This window comes from Protopterus annectens, chromosome 13.part0 (genome assembly GCF_019279795.1).
Source record: "Protopterus annectens isolate FY-2018-M chromosome 13.part0, PAN1.0, whole genome shotgun sequence".
In the NCBI taxonomy this organism is placed as follows: domain Eukaryota; kingdom Metazoa; phylum Chordata; order Ceratodontiformes; family Protopteridae; genus Protopterus; species Protopterus annectens.
Window position 1 is genome coordinate 165,258,135 of NC_056747.1, and position 25,704 is coordinate 165,283,838.

A 25,704-nucleotide genomic window follows, 5' to 3' on the forward strand; every position below is an offset into this window, starting at 1 on the left:
CGTGTAATCCCTGGCTTGTATAAGCTGATGCCTGGTGGTGGCTGACAGGAGCCAGTCGTCGAGATACGGAAACACCTGGAATCCTTGACGTCTCAGGTGAGCCGTGACCACTGCCATGCATTTGGTGAACACTCTGGGGGCTGTAGTGAGACCAAAGGGCAGGGCTCTGAACTGGAAATGACTGGACCCCAGCCGAAAGCGGAAAAATCTCCTGGAGCGTCTGTGAATTTTGATGTGATAGTACGCATCCTGAAGATCTATTGAGCACATCCAGTTGTCCTTCTGTAAGAAGGGCAGAATTGACTGAAGAGTGACCATTCGGAATCTTGTCTTCCTGACAGACTTGCTGAGTCTGCTGAGATCCAATATTGGTCTCCAGTCTCCCGCCTTTTGGGGACCAAAAAGAACCTTGAGTAGATTCCGGGCTCTGAATGGTCTATTGTAACTGGCTGAATGGCTCTTTTTTGCAGTAGTTTTGCGACTTCTGACTCTGCAATCTCCCTTAGACCGGGTGGTACATCTGGAAGGGAACTTGAGGGGAAGGGACTTTCCTCGAAAGGAATTATGTAACCCTTGGATATGATCGACTGTACCCATCTGTCTTGAGTGAAGGAATGCCAGGCTTCTGGGTACAGTGATAATCTTCCCCCGACTGCCTCCAAGGAGGGACAGCCGGGCAACACCTCAGGGATGCTGAAAGGGCTTGTCAGAGAGAGGCTCCCTGTTTCCCTGGTTCTTCGGACCCCCTCTGCCTCTAGAGCGGCGTCTGTTATTGTTACCCCCTCTGCCTCTAGGGGTAAACTGACCACGTGAATCTGGCGTGACTCCTTGGGATTTACGGAACCACATCTTCCCACCCTTCTGTCCTTTGGGATAAGGCCTAGAAGGGGTGGAAAAACGGACTCCAACAGCAGAAAGAGTCTTGCCGTCCTGCTCGCACCTGGTCAAGGTTTCCTTCACCTGAGGGCCAAACAAAGCTGACCCAACAAAGGGAGAATTTGTGAAGGACGCCTTAAAGGGATCCGCAAAATCACATAGCCGCATCCAGGCTTGGCGTCTAAGAGCCACACCTGTGCCTGCGGCTCTACTCGCTCCATCCGCAGCATAAGATATTAGCCGCATGGAGGAGTTTGATGGAATTGAGGGTTCCTAGCTGAGAAGCAATTTTTCTTGAGCCCCTGCAGCTGTAGGATCCTGAACTACTTCTCCCAGCTCCTTCAGGATATCTCTTTGGAGTCTGGTGAAGTGACATAGGTAATTCAGCTTAACGCATAGCAAAGGTCGCTGAGGAAAACATCCGCCACTGCATCTATCCATGGTCCTAGAGTCCTTATTAGGAGGATGGACGGGCACGGAAGGATCTGCAAGTTCCTTTTTGGTGGCCGCAGCCACCACCATGGCATCAGCGGGACACCCTTAGTAAGGAATTGTTTGTCACCGGGCAGTGATAAATTTTGAAGGCCTCCTAGGCAGTGGCTCTACAGAGTCAGGAGCTGCCCACGCCTTCGTGCAATGACCTGCATAAGGGGGTCGAAGGCGGAGACACCCAGGAGGTGGAGGGCCGAGATCCAAACGCCTCTAGGTATACTGACTCATCCTCAGAGGGATTGTTGGTGGGCCAGTTTCCCCTCTGTTTCAAAGTTCTAGGATGTCTGAGAAGGAGACATCCTCAGAGGGGGATCTAGGGGATCCCTCTGACTCATCAAAGTCAGTATCCAAAGTGACAGACTCGGGGGAGTCTACATGCTTCCTCTTACAAGTCCTCTTCCTAGGAGGATCTCCCGAAACATCAGGAGAATCCTCGGAAGAGGGGGAAATTCCCAATGGGGAAACCTGAGGCGGAGGATCTCTGGGTCCTGTAGCAAGAGAAGTGGCAGAGATGTCAACAGGTACTATAGAGGGAGGAGCTACGGGAACAGACTGCTGACGGATACCAGTGGCCAGTACACTCTTCATCACCTCGAATGCTCCCCTCCCAGGCATGTCCGAGAGAACCCGCTCCGAAGAGCTAGGAACTCCAGGGACCACCGAAAGGGAAGTCTCCGAGGCAGATGTCGGAGCCGAGCTCACCAAGGCCGAGGCTCCAAGGGGAAGAGCGGGTTTGGACAAGGGTCCGATGCCACTCACCCCCTCGGAGGAGACCATGGAAGCCCGACCACCGAATCCCTCTAAGCAAGGTCTCGAAGAGGAGATAAGAGTAGAGGCTGAAGGAACACAAGGGCCTATCCGTCCTCCAGCCGTAGCAGTAACCATTCCCGAAGACTCCAACTCCAAGCTCTGGGGTAGAGTTGAAGGAGGAACTGTAACGGGGTGTGGACCCACAGTCGTCTGTTGAGACGGACTGTGTAACATTTGGGCCAGTACCTGTGACTTGAGTAATCTACTGACCACTCTCTCTAGGTCATGATCTGACAACCTGGATGACCTTGAAGATCGGCTCCGATGGCTCCGTTCCAATAGAAGAGGTGAAGCCGGAGCCGAAAGTATCGGCTCCAAGGAAGGAGACCTCGACCTCTTCCTGGAATGAGCCATCGGAGCCGATACAATAGATCCTGTCGGAGCCGACCTCTCGGAGCCGACAGGAAGCCTCGATGTATCGGCTCCAGCCGGAGCCGATACAGCCACCAAAGTAACGGTGTCGGAGCCGACGCGAGCCGACACCGATGCCTGTGCCACATGGGTGTCGGAACCGATCGGAGCCGACATCGGTGGTCAATACAGATTCGGCACCGATAGCCATCGGTGCCGAAGGCTTTGTCAAGCCAGAATCGGCTCCAGCCGAGCGATCTCGACTCAGTACGAGTCGGAGCCGAGGCCGCAGGCTTAGATGCAGAAGCCTGGGCCTTGGAAGGTTTTGCTGATTTTGGTGGAGCCGACTTAGCCGGAGAGCCCTCCGGCTTAAGAAGGCCCCTAAGAATCAGCTTATTCCGTCTCTCCTGCAGGACTCTCTGGCTGAAGGAGTGACAAATAGCACAGGAGTCCTGCAGGTGAAGAGGGCCCAGACAATACAGGCAAGAAGTGTGACCGTCTGTCAGAGACATCTTCTGACAGCACGAGTCACACTTCTTAAAACCTGAGACCCTCTCCTTTGACATGGTGCTGAAACAAAACACACACACACACACCAGTCAAAATTAACTTAAATAAAATACCAAAAGGTATTCTATAAAAAACCAACACACACACCCTAACAGGGGGGGGGATGGGATAGGGTAAAGATTGACTAACAAAAAATTAAAGGAGACAGGGAATTTCTGTCAGAAAAAGTACAAAATTAACTTAAAACTATCAATAAAAAAAGGGGCTTAAATATCACAAAAGTGAACAACTTACCAGGAGCTGGTAAAAAGAAGACCTCCTAAGCGAAGCGGCAAACGAGATCTGGGTACTTACCGCCTTGCATCATGGGATATGGGGCTGCCTCGAGCTGGTAAAAGTGACTCTCGAGCTTAGCAAGTGCCGAGTCGGAGCCGAGGGATCGGCTCCGAACCCCATCAAGCAAGAATGAAGGCGAGATTGACAACTTAACATGGTGGTGTATTACATTTAACAAACAATGACAAGTTATAGGCTTCAGAAAGAGTATATTAATTTACATTCTCTTATTCTGTAAATGGAAGCAATATTTTAAAAGTGTCCCTGATTAATTCTTGATTTGTCCCAGAATCTACTCTGATTTATTCTTGATTGGTTGAATTAATATATTTAGTTGGGAGAGTATATGGAGGGGTTGGAGAAGCAGGTGAAGAGCGTTTTTTTTTTTAAATAGTTGCACTTAAAAAGAGATTATATACTTATCATAATGATCCATCTGTACGGCCCATTTTAATTCTTTCTCAACTAATGGGATTGGATCCACAGATCCGACTCTGCCGTTATACTAGTTTGTGGCCTCCAACAAACTCTCGAGCTTTTTCCCTACCCATAATGCACAACCCCTAGCATATCTCAGACCTTGTTTGCAGCTTGACAGAGAGACTATAACAGAAATTCCAAACTGGAGTTCAACCCAAATGACATAGGTGTCCGGAAAGGTTTAATTCCTCCAGAAATCAGTTACGAAAAATGTGTGTTGGGTGGGGAGCCGAGGAAGAATGAAAATGAAAAGGGGGCTTCCAAATAAGTGGCTATGACCAATTATTGATTGATCAAGCTAAAGAAAGTGCACTTGCTGAACGTGACACTTTTGCAAAATCTGTGTTTGCTGAGAGAAGTAATGTGCCTATGCGTAATAAATGTACTGGTAATTCTGTCAGATATATTATGAAAAATAATAGGCATACGTCGATGATAAAATATGTCATTTGTAAGAACTGGGCAATACTGCAATCTAATCCTGATAGTAAAGAAATAATTGACTACAAGCCCTCCTTTACTTTTAGTAGAGAGAGAAATTTGAAATCACGGTTATGTTATAAGGATCTGATATTAGACCAAGTTTGTGTTCCTAAAATGAATACCAAGGGAAATATTCTATGCTACAATTGTTTTGTTTGCAGTTGAATTAATGTAGATACCACCTTTGTACATCCTATTACGAAAAATATCTTTAATTTTGCAGTATTTGCTACATGTTCTACTGATCACATTTTCTGCATTTCGCCAAATAAACTACGTTAACATTTCTATATTGGGAAAACAAACCAAAAATTGAAAGAAAGAATACAGTCAAATTTATGTGCAGTATGAAGAGAAGTAGATAATGTGTTATCCAAACACATTATGACCAAGGGTAATGATCATAGTTTTAAATTTAGAGTTATACAGAAGGTGCATGTTAATTTAAGTGGTGGAGATACTAGTATAAAGACTGACATGGCAGAATACGGGTAGATCAACTACTTTAGGGCAAATAGACCACCTGGATTAAATGTTAAGACTAGTATTAAACTTGCTCTGAAATCTAAGAATAATTTCTTATCATTTAATTTTTACCAGGCATTTATGTTATGTTGTAATATTCTTTTTAAAATCTAGTATTTTTTATATTCGTTTTTTTATTTTATTGAATTGGATAACTGATTAATTAGAGCTTGCTGGCAATTAGTATTAGTATAAATAGATTCACTGCAGAACTGTACTTTTGTGTTAGCACTGACAAAGAGTTGCCTTTACTTGAAAGCTTTGCTGTTTTATTACTTCTGCATTTTATTAAAGTTGTGACAGCTGAGTCTCCGTTTGTTTTCTTCTGAGGAGTGTATTTGTAACGTGTTGGGCTCATTTAGACAGCAAAGTAAGTTTTGTTTTTCGTCTCAAGAATGAAAATGGACAACACAGAAGGAACGTTATGGTAAGTACATAAATTCTTTACTGGATTATGTCAATTTTCATTCATTCCTCAACTAATGGGACTGAGTCCCCAGCTACCTAAATTCCTGGGTGGACTCTAAAGGAAGGATATTCCTGATACAGTTGAGCCAAAGGCTGCTCCTTCCCCTCGAGACCAGATCTAGTTTGCAGTGATAAAGATACGAGGATATGACCAAGTTGTAGCCGCACATATATCACCCTCACAGGCTCTACACTAGAAAACAGCATAAGTTGCCATAGATCTGGTTAAATTAATCTTTAATGGTTTTGCTAAGGGGAGATGCAATTTACTATAGATAAAGGAGATGCAATTTCTCAACCATCTAGACAGAGTTACCTTTGTAACTGGTTAGCCCAATGTATTATGTGCAAAGGAAACAAATAGCAGATCTGTCTTTCTAATCTCTCTTGTTCAATGAAGGTTGAAACATAATTCTCTATGAATATCCAGTAAATGTAGCATATGCTCCCCTTTATCTGTAAATTTCGAGAAGAATACTGGCAAGTTAATGGATTGGTTAATGCTGGATTCTGACACCACCTTAGGAAGGAAGCATTAGTACGTAAAGTAAACCTATCCTTACGAAAATTCAAATATGGAAGCTTAGAAAATAATGTTTGGAATTCTTCCAGCAAATGCAATTGCAACTAAAACAATAGTTTTCCAGGTCAAAAATTTAAGATCACATTTAGCTGCAGGTTGAAAGGGAGAATTTATTAAGTCTTGTGGTACCAAATTTAAATCCCATGGTGGCAGGAGATTTTTATAAGGAGGTGAAGATTACCTTTCAAAAAAGCTTTGCACAGTTTAGAAGAAGCCAGGGAAGAGTTTTGAAACCGCACATGAAAGTTAGACATTGCTGCGAGTTAAACTTTAATAGTTGATGAACTAGCACCCTCACTAAATAAACTCACTAAAAACTCAAGAACAGAATTACCTGGAGCTGAAAAGGGGTCTGACTCTGCTCTGCCCAAAAAATGAACCTTCTCCATTTACTTGTGTAGAGTTTCCTAGTGGAAGGTTTATGGGAAGATAAAAGTATGGAACCGACAGGGGAAGACAGCACTGGTTGCCTGGCTATTTAAGGAATTGGAGATATCCACATGCACCATGTCTGTTGGGTGAGACAGATCATCTGGAACTGGATCAAGAATCCAAGCTGGGTACAGTAGATGAGGCCAAAGGAAGGGGAACCAAACCTGCAGAGGCCAGTAAGGTGCAATAAGGATGACTGCTTTTCAACTGGGCTGCTTTTTTAAGGAATTTGGGAATTAAGGTAGTAAGAGGAGAAGCATACAGAGGAACAGGGGGCCGCGGTCATGGAGTACAGCATCCCTCCGATTCCCCTGGTGCAGGGATCAGGGCAAAGAAGCTGCTGCACTTGTTTAGGGGAGATGCAAAAAGACTGCAGTAAGGCTGGCCCCACTGACTGAAAATCATTTTTGTCACCAGAGACCACTTGTGAGGTACTAAGATAGACCTGCTCAATTTGTCCGATATCACTTTGGACTTCCTCGGAATGTATGTTGCTATTAGAAAGTGGATGGAAGATATCATCCATTGCCACACTCAAAGCTTCTTGACAGAGGGTAAGATCTGGGTCCCCCCATTGGTTCATGAACCAAACTACTGACATGCTGTCTTGTCTGGATTGTAACTGTCCTGAGAGGGAGACAGCAGCCTTGGAATGGCTGCAACGTCAAAAGCACCACTCATCTCCAGAACACTGACATGTAAGTTGGCCTCTTCGGGGGACCAAGTGCCTTGGACTGTTTTCCCCAGGAAATGCCCCCCCCCCCACACACCCAATATAGGAAGCGTCCGTAGTCACTATGGCCTTCTGTTGAGGGAGAATGTAAGAACAATATTGTAACAGCTGTTGTGACTGCATCCACCAGGAAAGGTACCATTTGCATATCTGGGTGACTCTTACATTCGCTGACATGGGTTGAGAAAGAACTGACAACTGTGTTGCTAGCATCCATTGTAGAATCCTCATGTGAAATCTTGCTGAAGGAACTAAAATTATTCCCAGGGCTTGTAGAATCAACCGGGCTGAAATTCTGGTACTGCAAATTATTTTCCTGACCTGCATCTTTATTGTTTGCACTCTTGATAGTAGAAGAGATGCTACCATAGCACTGCTCCTATGAACTCTAATGTCTGGGTTGGTTATAAATGAGACTTGTAACTTACGGATATTGCAAGATGTGAGCAGATATACAACACCTGATCTCAAGCTTCTACCAGTCGATGTCAGGTCTGGGTGGTAATGAAACAGTCATCTAAATAGGGAAATACCTGGAATCCTTGCAGTCTCAAGTGAGCTGCTACCGCTGTCATGCACTTGGGTGAACACCCTGCAGGCTGTGGTGAGGCCAAAGGGCAGTGCTCTGAATTAACACTGACTGACTCCCAGATAGAAGCTTAAGTACCTCCTGGATTGTCTGTTCATCTTTATGTGACAGTACATATCCTGGAGGTCTAGCCAGTCGCCCTTGACCAGAAAGGGCAGAAAAGACCTAACCATGACCATCTAGAACGGTGTGTCAAACTGACTTCTTCAATATACTGAGATCCAAAATTGGTCTCCAGTCCCCTGTTTTCCTGGCACTAAAAAGAATCTTGAATAAGTTCCGGATTCTATTTGGTCTGGTGAGACCTCTTGGATGACTCTCTTTTCTAGCAGATTTTGTATTTCTAGTGCTGCTGTTTTCTTTTAACTGGGTGAAACACTGGGAAATTTTATTGATAAGGGAGGAGGTAGGGAAAAGGGAATTATATAACCTTTGGAAATAATTCTCTGTACCAAACTGTCTTTTGTTATACCTAGCCAGAATCTCAGGTGCAGAGATAAGCGTCCCCAGACTGCCTCTAGAGGTAGGCAATCTGGCCTCCATTCAAGAGACACTGAGAGGGTCTGCTGGAAAAGGAATCTCTAGCCCCCCGGTTTTGCAGGCCTCCTCTGCCAAGGGTGCGATGTCTTCCATTATTGATCCCCCTCTGCCTCTAGGGGGAATGGGTTCCTATTATGTTGTCGAAGTTTTACAACTTCGAACACTATATTGTCAAATATGTTTGAAGTTGTAAAACTTTGAAAACGTTAAAAAAAATTAAAAAAAGAAAAAAAACCTGACTTTTAAGCACAAGGGCAAGCCCCCCTGCACCCCCACACACCCCGCTCTTTAAATAAACCAACTCCAAGACCGCACTGTAATGCAGTACAGTGCGGAAAGGGAAGGGAAGACTTCTCTTTACTACACTGTAATGTGATCTCAGAGCTGGTATATTTAGAGAGCGGGGGGTGTGGGCGGTGCAGGGATACTTGCCCCACTGCTTAAAACAGCTATTTTTTTTTTTTTTAGTATTCGAAGTTTTACAACTTCGAACATATGGGTTCAACTGTATGGTGTCTGAAGTTGTAAAACTTCAATTATGTAATAGGAACCCAGAGAAACTACCTCCATGTGTGTCCTGGAAAGGACCCTGATATTTTCTGAACCACATTTTTTGACCTTCAAGTTGATTCTTGGAAAAGGTCCTTTGAGGGGTCAAAAATGGTTGCCCACTGCAGAGAGGGTCTTTGTCTTCCTCACAACTGGAGTGTGTGTCCATTAATGTGTGACCAAACAAAGAGGTGCTGAAGGGAACATTGACAAATGATGATTTGAAGGGCTCCACAAGATCACACAGGCGCATTCAAGCATGCCTCCTAATGGAAATACCTGAACATGCAGCCCTTGACGTACCTTCTGCAGCATGTAAGATAAGCCTCAAGGACACATCAAATATAGCTTGTAGGGCAGCCAACAGACACTACTGAAGGTTAAGCCTCAGCAGTTTCGGTTCCTGAAAGAGATTTCAATAGCTCTTTAATCAAATCTCTCTGAAGCCTCGTAAAATTTGCCAAATAGTCAGCGGACTGAGTGCAGACATCACTGAAGCATGACCACACTTCCCAAATCTGTCCATCTCCCAAGATTCTTTATTAGGAGGATGGACAATAGAACTCTGTTCCACTGCTCTGCAACTTCCTTTTTTGTAACTGCTGCCACAACCATAGCATCTACTGGTGCCCCTTTACCCCAAAATTGCCTGCCTACTCATGGGACCAGAATCTGGTGTGGTCTCTTGGGGACTGGCTCAATAGTATAGACTTCCCTCCACAGCTGCCTAGAAACCAAATTGATGAGTTCATAAGTGGGCGGAGTAATCCAGGAGGTAGAGGAATCCAGGGCAAATTCCAATGGCTTCAAGAAATACTGATTTCTCCAGAGAAGGGTCTTGGGATGACCAGTTACCCTTTTGCCATAACACCAGTATTGCCAGCTTAGCACACCACTCAAGTAAAAAGGGTGAGTCTGAAGACAGTAAACAGTGTAAGTAAATGCCAATGATCCTTCAATGTCCAGAATGCAAAGCACAAAGAGAAGGAAAGGTAGGTAATTACAGAGCAGTCACTACCGCTCAGGATGAATCAGGACTATCCACATCCTTTTACCATCTAAACAGGCACAGATATGCAAGATGGAGATACTGGAAAAAAAATGAGCGAAGTGAACAAAAACTGCTTTAAAAAAATCTGCATTGATGGTAATAAATTTTACCCAGTCATTCCTGATAATTAGAAGTTATGTACTCACCATAACGTTCCATCTGAGTAGGTGACTTCATTCGGCTGCAACCTGTGGGTATCGGATCCGATCTCGGATCCGAGCCGGCAATTCAAAAGCTTAGGCTCCGAGCTCCTAGCTCCTCCCTCTTACCCATAACCCCTTGCCAAGCCCTGACTGACCTCAGATTGAGTTTGCCTCAAATACTGACCACAGTATACTAAAACAGCATAAATACTCGCTCTATAAAGGTCAGGGGGATGGAGGGATGGTTGCAGGCGAATGAAGTCACCTACTCAGATGGAACGTTATGGTGAGTACATAACTTCTAAATCTGAAGTAGGCAGACTTCATTCGTCTGCAACCTGTGGGACAGAGTCCCTAGCTACCTGAATCTTGGGCGGCCGTCATGGAAGGATGTTCCGGAGCACCGCTGAGCCAAAGGATGCTCTTCCTCTAGAAACAACATCCACCTTGTAATGAGAAATAAAAGTATGAGGCGAGGCCCAAGTAGCTGCAGCAGATATCATCCAACGAAACACGGGACTTAAAGGCGGCTGACGAGAAACTGCCCTAGTAGAATGAGCCGTAACCCTCTGAGGAGCAGGTCTGCCTGAAGTGTCATATGCCTGCAAAATGCAATTAGCAATCCATTTAGATAGAGTGACTTTAGACACTGCTTTACCCAGAGCAAATTTAGCAAAGGAGACGAACAGCTGATCTGATTTCCTGTGGCCAGCTGTCCTGTTAATATAAAACGTAATTGTCTATGAACATCCAATGAATGCAATTTGTATTCTCCTTTGTTTGAATACTTGGGAAAAAGACAGGCAAATTGATTGACTGGTTAATATTGGATTCAGAAGAGACCTTCGGAAGAAAAGATGGATTGGTCCTGAGGCACACCCTATCAGGGAAGAAAGAAAGATAAGGCGGTTTGATACATAGAGCCTGAAGCTCAGACACCCTTCTGGCTGAAGTGATAGCTACCAGAAAGACAGTCTTCCAGGAAAGGAATTTTAAATCAGCAGAAGCTGCAGGCTCGAAGGGAGGAGCAGTAAGGGCCTGCAGGACTAAAGACAAGTCCCAAGGCGGTACAACCTCCTTGATTGGAGGCCTTAACAAAAAAACTCCTTTGAGAAAGCTTTTCCACAATTTCGCTGTCATAAGGCGAGCTGTGTCCTGTCCAATATGATAATGCGAGATAGCCGCCAATTGTACCTTAATCGTGGAAGAACTGGCCCCTTGATGAAAGAGGTCTGTTAGAAAATCTAGCACCGCAGAGATAGGTGCTGAAAAAGGATCCACAGTTCTCTGTCCTGCCCATATAGAGAACCTCTTCCATTTACTCCGATAAACCTGTCTGGTGGAAGGTTTATGAGCAGCCACCAAAATGGCTTTGACCGGTGAAGAGATACCGGGAGTCCTAATTAAGGTTGGAATTGGAGCAGCCAAGCTGTCAACTTCAGGGTCCGCAGATTGGGAACTGGCATTCCCAGAGGGTGAGAGATGAGATCCGAAATTGGATCCAGAATCCATGGTGGATTGATTTTGTGAGACCATACGAAGGGGAACCAAGGTTGTCGAGGCCAGAATGGGGCAATGAGAATCATTCTGCTCCCCAAACTGTTGGCTTTCTGCAGAAACCTCTGCATCAGAGGAAGTGGAGGGTAGGCATAAAGGAGACCGGGAGGCCAAGCATGCACCAGAGCATCCTCGGGAACTCCTGGTGGGGGAAGCAGAGCGAAAAAATTGTCGCATTTGGCGTTTGAGGGAGAAGCAAAAAGATCGCAACAGGGTTGCCCCCAAACGGCAAAAATCTTCTTCGCTACTTGAAGATTGAGGGACCACTCGTGTGGAGAAAGGATGGTGCGACTGAGCTTGTCCGCAAGGATGTTGGACTTTCCCGGAATGTGCGTTGCTATCAGAAAGCGTTTGGTGGAAATTGCCCATTCCCAGACTCTCATGGCCTCTCGACAAAGGGGTAAGACCTGGTTCCTCCTGCTTGTTGATATACCAGACTACGGACATATTGTCTGTCTGAATCGCAATAGTCCCTGTAGGAAGAACGTGGTGAAGTGCTTGCAACGCTAGGAGCACCGCCCTCATTTCCAGGACATTTATATGCAATGACGTCTCTGTGGGATTCCACGTGCCTTGGACAATCTTTCCCGCAGAATGCCCCCCCCACCCGAGGCAAGAAGCGTCCGTGGTCACTGTGGCTCGGGAAATGCAGCAAAAGGGTCTTCCTGCTAGGGGCTCCGGAGAAAGAAGCCACCACAGAAGGGAGTCCCTGCACGCTCTGCTGATCGCAATCGGAGCGTTTAGAGACGAACAAAGAGGAGACCACTGAACTTGAAGGGTCCATTGAAGAACCCGCATGCGTAACGGGCATGAATTAGAAGCGGGATAGCTGCCGCCATAGAACCTAGGGCCCTCAGGACCAAGCTGCAGTTGGTGAAGGCTGAAGGATTGCTGTCACATGACACCTCAGGCTGACGATACGGTCTGGGGTGAGGAAGGCTCGCATTGATCTGGTGTCTAGTCTTCCTCCTATGAAATCTATAATTTGAGTTGGATTCAGAAAAGATTTCTCCCAGTTGATCGTGATGCCCAGCCTTGGTGCTAGTTGAAGGAAATAATCCCTGGCTGAGCACAGAAGATGCCTCGATGATGCCGTCAGGAGCCAGTCGTCCAGGTACGGAAAGACCTGTAATCCCTGGAGCCTCAGGTGGGCCGCTACCACCGCTAACACCTTGGTAAACACCCTGGGGGCTGAGGTGAGACCAAAGGGGAGGACCCTGAACTGATAATGACTGGCTCCCAGCCGGAAGCGAAGAAACCTCCTGGATCGTCTGTCCATCCGAATGTGGTAGTACGCATCCTTGAGGTCTATGGAACACATCCAGTCGTTCTCCCTCAAAAGGGGGAGTATAGATTGCAGAGTGACCAATCGGAACTTTTGCTTGGTTACTGACAGGTTCAACAGGGAAAGGTCTAAAATTGGTCTTAAGTCCCCCGTCTTCTTTGGCACCAAAAAGAACCTGGAGTAAAACCCTAATCCGGCTTGATCTGGGGGGACGCGCTGGATGGCTCTTTTTCCTAGCAGCTGCTCGATTTCGAGAGCTGCCGCCTCCCTTTGGTCGGGTGGAACATCTGGGAGGCTGCGAGATTTGGGAATCTTGATTAGGGGTATTGAATATCCTCTGGATATAAGTCGAAGCACCCAAATGTCTGTTGTTATGGACTCCCAAGAAGTCAGGTGCATCGAAAACCGCCCCCCCGACTGCCTCCAGAGACGGACAGCCGGGCAACCCTTCAGGGCTGCTGCGTGGGTCTCTCAGAGAAGGGTTCTCTGGACCCAAAATTGCCAGGAGCCCCCTGCCTCTGGCACGACGACCTCCCGTCCTCCTCTGCCACGGAAGGACTGGTTATCCGAGCAGGTTGGGACTGCTGCGACTTCGGAACCACATCTTCTTCTGTCCCTTTTGGTTCTTAGAGAAGGACCTCTGGGGAGCTGAGAAGCGGACTCCGACGGCAGACAGCGTCTTCCCATCCTTTTCGCTCTGGACTAATGTCTCGCGAACAGTCTTGCCAAACAAGGCAGAACCATCGAAGGGGCATTCGCGAAGGTCGCCTTGAAGGGCTCAGCAAAATCACAATGGCGGAGCCAGGCCTGTCGCCTCATGACGAGGCCTGCTCCGCTGGCTCTAGCGGCTCCCTCAGTAGCATGAGACAGCAGCCGCATAGATGTATTGGATACAGATCTGAGAGTGGCCATTCGGGTGGAGTAAACCTGTTTATCCTCACTCGAGATGGACTCCGGGGGAGATGCAGCGTATTCTTTAATCAGATCTCGCTGCATCCTAATGACATGTGCCATGTAGTTCAGCGCTCTCAAGGAGAAGGTCGCTGAACTAAACACTCGCTTCCCAATGCGATCCATCGAACGGGACTCCTTGCCCGGAGGATGGACGGAGGGACTCTCCTGGGCCAATTCCCTCTTCGTGGCTGCAGCCATCATCATGGCATCTACTGGGGGACCCTTACTCCAGTGGGTGCGGTCAGATGGAGGAGAAAGAATGCGGTCCGGGCGCTTAGGGATAGGCTCAATGGTGTCCGGATCCTTCCACGCCCTGATAGATATAAGATCTACCAGGGGTCAGCAGGAGGGGACACCCAAGAGGTAGAAGGGCCCGCCTCGAATGCCTCCAAGAACACAGACTCGTCCGAAGAAGCCTTGGGGGCAGACCACCCCCCCCTGATCCTTAACATCTCCATGATGTCTCCAAATGAGACGTCCTCAGGGGTGACCTAGGGGAGCCTTCCCCTTCATCCAAGTCCGTGTCTTCAGTGACGGACTCAGGGGAGTCCATGTGCCTCCTCTTGCACTTGCGCTTCCGAGGTACTTCATCAGGGGGGCTGTCCGAGGAGTACTCTTCAGCAGATGGATGTTCCAAGGGAACCACTTGGGACATCGAGGCGGGCTGTCCCTGGGACCGGCTGGTGGGGGCCTGGCCCAACTGCAATGGAGTGCGGGATGGAGCCGTGGCAGGGACCGGGGGTCCGGATGTCCTCGACAGTGCCCTTTCCATAACGTTGAAAGCAGAGGGGGAGCCAGCTTCTCTAAGCCCCGAGAGCCGACCCCCACTCGGATCCGACGTACGGATCGGAGTCGGAGCCGAAACCGTTGGATCCGAGAGACCAGTGTGCTCCGACCTGGACGGAGCCGAAGACACACCAGCTCACTCGGATCCGAGGCTCGGCCCTCGGCTCCGAGAGGTCGGGTCCGGCACCAAGCACTCAAGGGATGGGACGGATCCGAGGTGCGCCGACCAATCGGATCCGACCCACCCCCGGATCCAAATCTGCACGGCGCCGAAAGCTCCGAACCCGTGGTATGGGTCGGAGAAGGAGCTAAGGGGGCGAAAAAAGGGGTCGAAGCCCCTCCCGGTTGGGGGGGGGCTAGGAGCACTCCCATTTGCATTTGGGCCTGGATGAATTTCCTCATCATCCGGTCCATATCAGCTTCGCTCATAGAAAAGTGGATCTAGAGGAGGCCACCGGCGGACCTAGAGAGCCGTCTCGGTGACCTCCTGGAAGGGCTAGCCTCCTCCTCCTCGGGTCCAGGAGAGAACCGAGGGAGTGGAGCCGAGGAGGAGGAAAGCTAGAAGGCACAGGGAAGCCCGCTTAGATGGAGGAGCCGAGCTGGAAGCTTCGGCTCTCCTCTTGTGGTGCTTCTCCTGTGCCTCTCCTTCTGTCTCTCCCTAGAAGAATCCTTCCTCCGGCAACTTTAAGGGAGGTTGAGTCCCAGCCGGAGGGGAGAACTCACAGCAACAAGTTGCTGACTGGAGGCAGAGGCGAAGCAGTATCTGGGGGTAAAAGACCCGCCAGCACCAACTTCGACCTCCGTTCCTTAAAGCCCGTGGTTGAACCCTGCACAAATGGTACAACCAGAAGACAGGTGTTCAACCCCCAAGCATTTAACGCACCGAGTGTGGCCATCTGCTGGAGACAGCTTATGGCCACACTCGGTACATTTCGAAAAAACAGCCTTAGGGGCTTCAGACATTACACCTAAGGCCTAAACACACACACACACAAACAAACTACGAAAACCCGAGAAAAATTAACTAAAGAGGGAGGAAAGCCTTAACCACACACAACTCTAACTATATTTATAACAAAAATAGAGAATTTGAAAAATTTTCCTGTCAGAAAACTACACTTATCTCAAAACCACGCCAGGAGCTCTAGAATTCCGTTGCTTCTTGAAAAGCGGCAAACGAAATCTGAGTCAGTCAGGGCTTGGCAAGGGGTTATGGGTAAGAGGGAGGAGCTAGGAGCTCGGAGCCTAAGCTTTTGAATTGCCGGCTCGGATCCGAGATCGGATCCGATACCCACAGGTTGCAGCCGAATGAAGTCTGCCTACTTCAGATTACCTGTTTCAGCATTGTATTCCTACCTAACTACCTAAAATATTTACTCAGTGACCCAAACAACCCAGGTCTACAACAGGACTTGAAAATGCCAATGAGCTGAGGGTAGAAGGCAGTGCCTGACGCCAGGTAGCCCAGCAGGGGAGAACAATGACAGACCAATATGCTGCCTGACTAGCTACTAGTGGAGGCAAGAGACCTATCAAACAGTAAATGAGCCGAAATATCTATATCCACCAAACTGTAAAACCATAGCGGCCACACTAAGGAAAACACTGGAGCACACACACACCATTGTGTGGCTTTGTGGGAACTCAAGTCAGTGAAAATTCATCAGCCTCTATGGGTGACATAGATATTAAGATGGTCTCTCCGATCAGTGCTTCCCCCGAAACCATTTGCTAACGAGTGAAGCATTGCTTGGCAAATTCTCCAGCTGAGACTGAGGACTGCCTCAGTGTGACACAGGCTACAAGTGGACAGTGAAAAGGGAAAGAATAGGTGACAACCCTAGAAAGAATGGGCTGATGGTCAACAAGAAATAAAAAAGGGGAAAACTGAGAAAACATTTTATACACATTAGGAACTGAATATGGATGAATCCCCCTTTGACTAACATCTGTTTAGTAGACAAAATGTAGTCGGCTACAAAGATGGTAGGACACAGGTGTGTGAGATAGGCAGTTCCCATGTATGGGAATGTTCCCTTTCCCGATGGAATGTGTGACCTTGGTGTTACTTTGCATAATTAGCTGGGGGGGGGGGGGGCGCAGTGAGGTTTGATCCCTCTGGAAAAAATGTTTTACTTTTTTTTTTGTTTTACATGTGCCACAACAGCATGTCAATGTTTGCAAAGTTGTCCTTTTCTGGTCTAAGTTATATATTTGGGTCACTAGCCTTTTTTCAGTAAACTGATATATGGGTCCTAGTTAAATGATCTAAGTTCAGAACTTCGAATTTCATATGGCCGAAACCATATGACTGAAGTTCCAAAACTTCGAACATTTAAACAGAGATCTCCATACAACGCGGAACGGGAATAAAACTTTTTCCTGGCTGTAGTGTGATCTCAGAGTTGGTATTCTTTAGTAGCGGGGGTGTGGGGGTGCAGGGGGGCTTACATGTGTTTTAATTTTTTTTTTTCTTCTTATGGTCGAGATTACTAAACTTTGATTATATGGTCCCGACCATATGAGTTCAAAGTTTTGCAATTTCGATCACTCAACATTGACATATATATATATATATATATATATATATATATTTATACATCTATACATACACACACATACTCAAATCTAGTGGCAAGTAGAAGGTGAATGAGGGGACGTCTCTGGGCTAATGTGACCATAAACATTTATAATGTGAACCATGGATTCATGAAACTGCATTTGTAATCTGGAAGACTAGCAAGTTCAAAAAAAAAAAAACAACAGACTGACAATTCAATAATACATGCTACAAAAAAAAAAAAAAAAAAATCGGGAAAAGTGTTCAGTTAATAAAACAGAAATCTTCTACAATGCAACAGCATTTCAAAATGCTCCTAATTAAATACATATTTCAAATAATTTTAACATCAAGATCCCATTACCTTTAATATTGCAAAAATAGTGCATTTTTAGTGCCCAGACAAGCTGTAGATATAATTTACTTTGAACGGGCAATATTAAATCAAAATTACATTAGAGTTCAAAGGCAAAAACTCATGACAGTAGAATAGACTGTGGGATCATTTAAAAAAAAAAAAGAACTAGGTAAAACAAATTATTGTGAATAGTTTAAAACAAGAATTTTTTACCTTCTTTTTTGCAGGAGTCTCATTCTTAGGAGAAGCCAAATTTGTAATATCTGTCAGAGATGAGGAAATTCCTTTGTTGCTGTAGAGATTATGAAAATATATTACTATACAGTATAAAACACATGAAAATGTCATCTTTAGACCACTATACAAGCCAGTGTTGTATCTTTCGGCTTTTCCCAGTAAGGGGTCGCCATAGCGGAACTCCGGTCCGCTAATGATTGGCAGCAGATTTTTACGTACCGAGTTGCCAGCTGTGACGTACAACCTTCAAGGAAGGTACGCCCATTCACGCATGTCTCCACATCACTATACAAGTATACAAGCCAATATTAAACCTAAAAAATATGTACATATGTGGTGTGTGTGTGTGTATGTTCACATGTAACTAACTGATCCAGAGCGTAAAAAATAAATAAATAAAAAAAGTTTTGTGAAGGTACTCATAAAAATGAGTAGACAAAACAAACTGCAGAAGAATTCACAACAAACATGATTATCACCAAGTCTCAGAACATATCCAGTTTGTGATAATAGAGGTACTGATTAATAATGAACATGAGGAATTTGAGAACGTGCTGCTGCTGCTTCTAACTTTTTATACTGCTTGTCCCCTTTTAAGTTGAGGAGAAAATTGTGCCACTGGAGCAAGTTTCACAACTGCTCAAGAAATACTTCTCCCCCACGCTGTCTCTTAATTCAGTAGTACATATGTGTTTTGCATTTAAGCTGGGACAGACTATTGTTCAACAGTAATATCAAGCAACCTGAAATCTAGTCACCACCCTCAGCTTAATGTTTGGATTTTTGATCATATCCACCCCCAACAAGCAGCACTTTTTCTTTACTTTATACATTTAAGTGGAAAATTCCACTGGCCTCAACTACCCCTTTTTCAGGGGCAACCTGGGAGCACTATCTAATTAAGTGACTTGTTCACAGTTGCACAACAAGCAAATGAAGGTGGAAGGAAACAGAAACAGTACCTTTTACAGGAAGTATCTAATTAACAGCTTACAGCCTCAATTTTCTGTGGTCGCCTCACAGCAAGACATCGCGTTCGATTCTCAGCTACAGCGTCTCGTATGCGTGAATGGGCGTGCCTTCATTTAAGGTTGTGCGTCAGGGCTGGTAAACCGGCACGTAAAAATCCACTACCAAACATTAGCGGACCGGAGTTCCGCTGTGGCGACCCCTAACCGGGATAAGCCGAAAGACACAACAACAAGCCTCAATCTTCTGTGGAAACTGCCAGACATCCAACCATTAGAAAATAAGCAAAAGATGAACCACACTGATCACAATAACACTTTACAACCAAAACTTAAAACTGCCACAAGCTTCTGCCTAGTTAAGAATCACAAGCATGTATATAGGAGGGCAGCCAACAGAGATAAATTACCATTTCCAGTTTTCACTCCAAGAGGGAAAAAAAATATTTTTACAAATTCTAGAGCAGATGAATGCATCTCTAACCAGCAAGGAAGTAAGATGTGAAATCCTGCTTAGCTAAAATAATTTACCGTGGGTATCTTACTGCTTTTGAAGCTTGTTACTATGAAGTTCTTATGTATGAACCATATTTTAAAAAGGGCATTTACTCATGTTCAGAGTGTAATAATGGCAATCCTTGTATTAAATGTGGATTTGTGTTCACCAATGTAGCTGGTCTGCATCCAGCAGCTCTTATACCAGTAAAATATTCCAATGCTATTGTATGCTACATTTTCACAGATGTAAGCATAAGCCTGTTCTGTCTACACAGCTGCAAGGTGCCACATTCGGTTCTGCTGATCAACTGTCAAGTGAAACATGCCACAACTAAACAGCAATGCAAACATTAAGAACAGGGACTTGCAAACCACGACTACACAAGTAATAAAACACTAGGTTATTAATGCATATCATGGACTTGTTGCAAACTAAAAGGGAGTGTCTGTAAAGTTTTCACACTGACGAGTCTCTCCTTCAGACAGCTACCACTGCAGGAACACACACAGAACTGTGAGACTCTTCCACAAAATAAGATTTTTGGAATATAACATTTGGCTGAAGCTCAAGTAGCTGTAAGACAAACTGTGGACAGTTGATCAAAAACAGAGCAATTCCATCACCAGTAACATCCCAAATCGCTGCCTTTAGATGGGCATCTAAATTGCAGCTTTTGTTAAATGCGTACTTAGTTTATACAAGCTACAGCCTCACAATCATATGAAAGCACTTCTAAAGTGGCAGAAGCCCTAGCAAAGTGCTAGAAATTAACTTCTAATGTCCTGTTGCACTTCTTACAGCAAAAGGCAACACAGTGAGCAATATCCAGGTTTGTTTGGACACAAGCATGCACTTCTGCTTTGTAAAGTGGACAAACATTCATTGTTTAGTAATAAGCTAAATAGCCTACAGATAATCTTGAGGTCTGAGGTACTCTACTGTTTATTCTCTAGGTTTTTTTTGAAAGGGAGCTGACAGATGGACTGGTTTGGTTTAAAAAAGACAACAGAAAAGACTTCAGACAAAATGAGAAAGTCTTCAGGCAGAAACACACCACAGCTCAGTCTAATGCCACACACAGAAACTTAATTCTTGGTGATGGTACCAGACTGAGAATAGTCTTCTAGCAGGAAGTGTGAAAAAATCAGAACAGGTCCGTGTAAGGTAGTGTTGAAGACAAATTTAGCTTTTTCAGCAATCAGTAGGGTATTACTTGATAACACAGTAGTCTACAGTGGTGAATCCATTGGTCTGCAAACTTTCGGATTTAACCCAAACATATGCAGTACACTACAGCTTATTATTTTTTTTTTAATTTACAATTTAGCATTCTTGCAGTTTTATGCCACAATACAGTTAATTGGTAGTACATTTTTCGGTTATGTACGAGGTTATATACATCACTTTGTAGAGGGGTGCTGTCTATATTGTAGCCTGTAGTCAAGGTTGGTTTGCCAAAGGTGATAATAGTAAATGTTTTTACATTAGGCCTGTTTCTAAAGCACCTTTGATTTGTATGGCTTAGATATTTTTACATAAATCTGTATCAGATGCAGAGCTAAGGAGTACACTCAGAGTGTAGTCATCAGCAAATGTAGTTAACCTTAAGTCCTGCATAGTGTTTGGTGATCTGTGAAATAGATGCTGAATAGAAGGGGTCCTAGTAAGGAGCACTGAGGACTGGCACTAGTCACCTTTTTACTTTCTGTGGAGGCTCTTGCTGCTTTAACTATTTGGGTTCTGTTAGCCTTTACTGTCCATCAAAAAACAAAGCAAATGGGTCTATCTACATTTAGGTCCTTAACCATGGGAAAGGCCTTAGCCAGATCTAGGTGCATTCAATGAACTACATGGCTACAATCTACAGCTTCAGTGAATTTCTCAGAAAAGTTTATCACATTAAGTTTAACCTCATTTACATTTGACAAAACCGTACTACCACAGGTCCAGAGAAATAAAATGTTTTACATCAGAGCTTAAAAAATCAGATATACTGCGTTCCATGGCTTTTCAAATCAAGCATGTTACACTGAATGGTCTATAGCTCCATTTATGAAGTGACAGCAGTATTCCATACCTTGGGAGTATACCCTCTGGCTAATGCTAGTTGAACAGAGACTGTATATTTTTGGTGTTGTTGATTAAGAAACCAGATACACAGTATTTTTAGCTTTAGATAATGCAGTTAAGCTATGTTCCATAAGCAACTCTGGGGAAGAAGGGATTTGAATATGTGGAATTTAAATGGCTACTTCAGGTGTAATGTGGACATTAAATTTATCTGCAAGTTTGCTGGTGCTACCTTTAGGGTCAGTGTGCATAAAACCATTATGAATGAATTCACAACATTGCTGCATGTACCTTAATTGCCTGATGTAGTTAAAGAAGGCTTTCTGATTATCCTTGGCTAAAGATCTTATTTTAATGCAAGTTCTGCTTTAATCTTCCTTATCTAAAGTTGCATACGTTTGCTGATCTTTTTGCTACAGTCCTTAATGTGGATAGATTTAGATAGCATCTGCCTTAATTAGCTTTGTTTTCTTTTATCAGCGAGCTTACGAATGCTGACATTCTATCTAGGTGGCTTAATACAGTTCATTCTGACTGGGACTGCTAGGTCTATGATATTTATCAGATGACAGTAAAATTTATGGGTATAAGGGACAGCTGAGTCTAGCTGAAAATCCTGCAGTTAAATTTTGTGAGTTCGTCACATAGTTTTAATATTTTTTTATGGTCCTCGAATACAGAGTTGTTTGCTATGGTGGGTTATGATCCACTGAGACAGAAGATTACTGGTGAATGGACACTACTAGAAATCCAGCAGATCTGAATTCATGACATGTGCTGAGATCCAGAAAACAGGAGGACTCTGCATAGATACTAAGTCTACAATACAGATATGTATGCGTTAAAGTTTGAGAACCACAACATCAAGCAGTTTATTACAGCAGAGTGACATCTCCAGGCGTTTCTGCAGTTACACCCTACTGCTCCTCTAGGTGTCAAATATTGCCTGTTTATATTTGCATTAATAATTCCAAAACCATGTTACATACAAGGTACCGGAAAATTTTGTCTTGAAGCATATATGATTGCAAACTCAATTGTATTGATATATGACCTCTGTCAATGGGTATTTGTTAAAAATGTAAGATAATAACTTCAATTTTTAAATGCTGAAGCCACACCCATTAGGCGTTAAAGGTACCCACTCAAAAGAGCTCTACTGGAGGGAATGAGTTAAGACTTCTGGTTATTTGTCAGGGCAACCTTGACATGGTATGGAATGGAATTTACAAGTAGCCTTTTTTTATGTTGCAATGCTGAAGATAGACTTTGCCTTAAAATAAAAAAAGCACTATTGGGGGGGGGGGGGTGCATTGCTTTGATGAACATGCAAAATCCATGTAATAAAAGAGAAAACACCCATGGAAAAATAAGTGGCTGACGATCATCTCATTCAAGCGGACACATACTGGATCCCCCATAACACTATTAACTCAGCCAACTGTTAAAACCCATTACCTGAGTCCTGCCTGAATATGACAGAGGCACAGCAAAATGATAGGCATAGTTTTTATTCAAACTAAAGGGGTGGCGAAAGCCACATAACTATGGGCTAGGCTTATAAATGCCCTTGGGCAGATAGCCTAGTATGAACCTATGAACCTATGAACATGCATAGCAAAGCTAAAACATGTTTCTCTGCATATCCTTCTGGGCTGAGCACATTGGGTCTAACACCTTCTTGAGTCAAAACCAGGATATATTCAAATATGACCTACTTGAGGGAGGTCTTGGGCTCTTGAAACATCAAAGATGATTACAGAAAGATAGCCAATTGTTACCCTGTCTGCATGGCCTGGAGAGTGCAAAGTCAGGGTGTCTGATGAGGGTGTCACAATTGCTAGGACATTTTTACTTGGACACACACAGACCCAGTGGAAGATCTCCAGACTTGTGACTCACTGAGTTGAGTGCATCATGGTGGAGTTGTACTAGTGGATTCTGTTGAGAGACTCTGGTCCCGATTCAATGAGGCCTACCATGTGACATTTTAAACAACCTTAAACTTATGCTGCTCTAGCATGAGCTCCTGGTATGGGTGAGTTTATATATTGCTTATGCATCATGTGCTTAAGTGAGGGAGTGGCTTCTAGGTTTTGTAGATTACATGTTGCTCAAGTCATATCATGGTGAGCTGGTAGTAGTTGGTTGTCAGGATGTGTAAAGTATTTCCTACACTGTCTCATAATACCAAGTGCAATGAGGATGGCAAAAGAAGGGACAAAACAGACTTCCTTCAGTGTTTGTCAGGTGGGTCATATTATCCACAGCAGGAATGACATAATAATCCAATTCAGCTAAAGGGATGAGAAAACACATAAGGTAGATAAACCACGTTGTTGAGGAGAGGTTCTAGGTGAACCAAAGATGCACCAAGACCAAAGCGATGACGACTTTAAGCTACAGGGAAGAAATTATGTAATGCAGTCAAACTCAAGAGTTGTATGCAGTAATAGTTTGGTACAACACACAGATTCAATACAACAATCGTGGTATGAAGGCTGAGTAGTAGTAGTACAAACTAAACAGAGTAAGATCTGAGAGTAGTATACATCTACAGTTTGGTACAGTAGTAATATACCAATACACAAATTCTATGAAGCCACAGAATAAGGGCTCAACAGGTAGCAAAAATTGAACACAGAACACTCTAGAATATCAGGCTCAGAAGCAACCTATGGTAGGAATGGAAGTTCACTTGGATATAACACAGCATACTCTAAGGCTTAACTGTCAAAAAAAGAAAAAAAAGAAAGAAAAGTTGGCTCCGATGTCAAACACACGTGTCACAAACAAGTTGAGCCACAAAATCACTGCATATAGAATACCTCAAAACAGATACCTCAAAGAGTAACTAGTCTAGACTGTCCACAAAGATTGCTTCTCAGATTAATCAGACTCTGTTACCATATGCCTGGATGCATCCAAATCAAGTTAATGTCATTAATTACCCCAGTACAAATATAACTGAAGGTATCACTAGTTCTTGGCAACATCTATAAACTGATCTAGAGCAGGAAGAAGTTATAACAGCAGCAATCTGCACAACTGCCCTACAGACAAATGTTTTTCCATAAACAATCAGCACCAGTATGGAACACAGCATGGCTTAGATCCAAGATGTGCTACAAAAAGCTGCAATATTTAGCAACTATGCAGATTACACAATACTGTAGGGAATGTTGGTTAACAGTTACAAACACTACAAAATAAACCATGTGTGTCTATACAGTGCATTAAATGCTATTGCATGTAGTGCAGGAGGGTTAAATCTAGTTAGAACGGGTCAATCCAGCAGCAGAGAGTAGCAAGGAAATGCAACACAGAACACCCTACCCAAATAGAGCAGTAAAAGTCCTGCTATGCAGCAAATTTAAAAGATGCACAATTTACAGTTCTGATTGTGACACTTACGCTTGAAGCTAGTAGACTTCTCAGATCACCTGCAACGTACTACTCTTATACTGGCAATAAAGTCAGAAAGTGTCCAACATGAACAAAGGACTGCACAATAAACTAACAGATTAATGGTAAATGCAACTTAAAGCACATAGTAGAATTGGATAAAATAAATAGGGATATTGCCAATAGAACAGAAACCATTGAGCTTGAGTGGATAATTAGAATGAGAGCAACCAGGGGGAAAAGGGCTCAATGATGAGGCTTCTATAAAGCCTATTTTACAAGCAAGGAACTTGGTTAGATGAGAATATTAATGTCTATGCCTTTTAATATTGATTGCTTTGCAACAGATTTTAACAGATTTTTAATTGTTTCTGAGTTTTAATTGCATGCAACTGTTTTAAATATCAAGTGATGTGTTTCTTTGTTGTCTGATGAAGCGGCAAAATCTGTCGCGAAAGAGCTCACCACTATTAAAAGTTATTTTATACTGCATAATGGCTGTGGTTTGGTTCTACTATATTTTGTTACAAGTTTATTTTTGTTAGTTAGTAGAACCATTTACCTACACCACATTCTATTTTTACATTGTTAAAATAAATGCTTCACTGATGTGGTAAGCAAGATCAAATCCAGTTAGAAACTTCAGTCTAATAGCAGTAAAGATGGCTTCATTTTTGTTAATGCACTTAAAACTTATTGCAGTCTTCAATGCTATAATGCCTTGAGGAGAACTGACCGAATGGGTGGTAGTCTAGGTCTTCTAAAAGATCACAGTGAAAAGGATGGAGAAGTGGTTACTGTGTTGGATAAGAATACGGTTGAGCAATTAAGAGAGTACCTGTGCAGATGACATCAAGTAGTAAAGAGTGGTTCCCCATATTACAGTTGGGATGAGTGGGCAGAATGCTGACTTTTATTAATGTAATTAGTGTGAGCCTGCTGAGTATTTTTCTAAAGCTAAATTAGTGGACTACTCCTGTTTTTGTCCCAGGTTGATTATTATAAGTTGTAGGTGTCAGTAACAGATAAGGGAATAGGGTCATCCTGTTTAAGCCACACTTCCATGACAGGGAT

The 25,704-nt window shown here is 44.1% G+C and overlaps 1 protein-coding gene across 1 annotated transcript in view; it reads right to left on the reverse strand.

Annotated features, from left to right (window-relative positions):
• MYO9B (myosin IXB) overlaps window positions 1-25,704 on the reverse strand; it is a 1,188,949-nt gene that overhangs the window by 441,264 nt on the left and 721,981 nt on the right. The window contains exon 23 of the mRNA XM_044054768.1: window positions 17,665-17,743. Within this exon, the coding sequence (XP_043910703.1) occupies window positions 17,665-17,743 (79 nt within the window). The remainder of the gene's footprint in view (window positions 1-17,664; window positions 17,744-25,704) is intronic.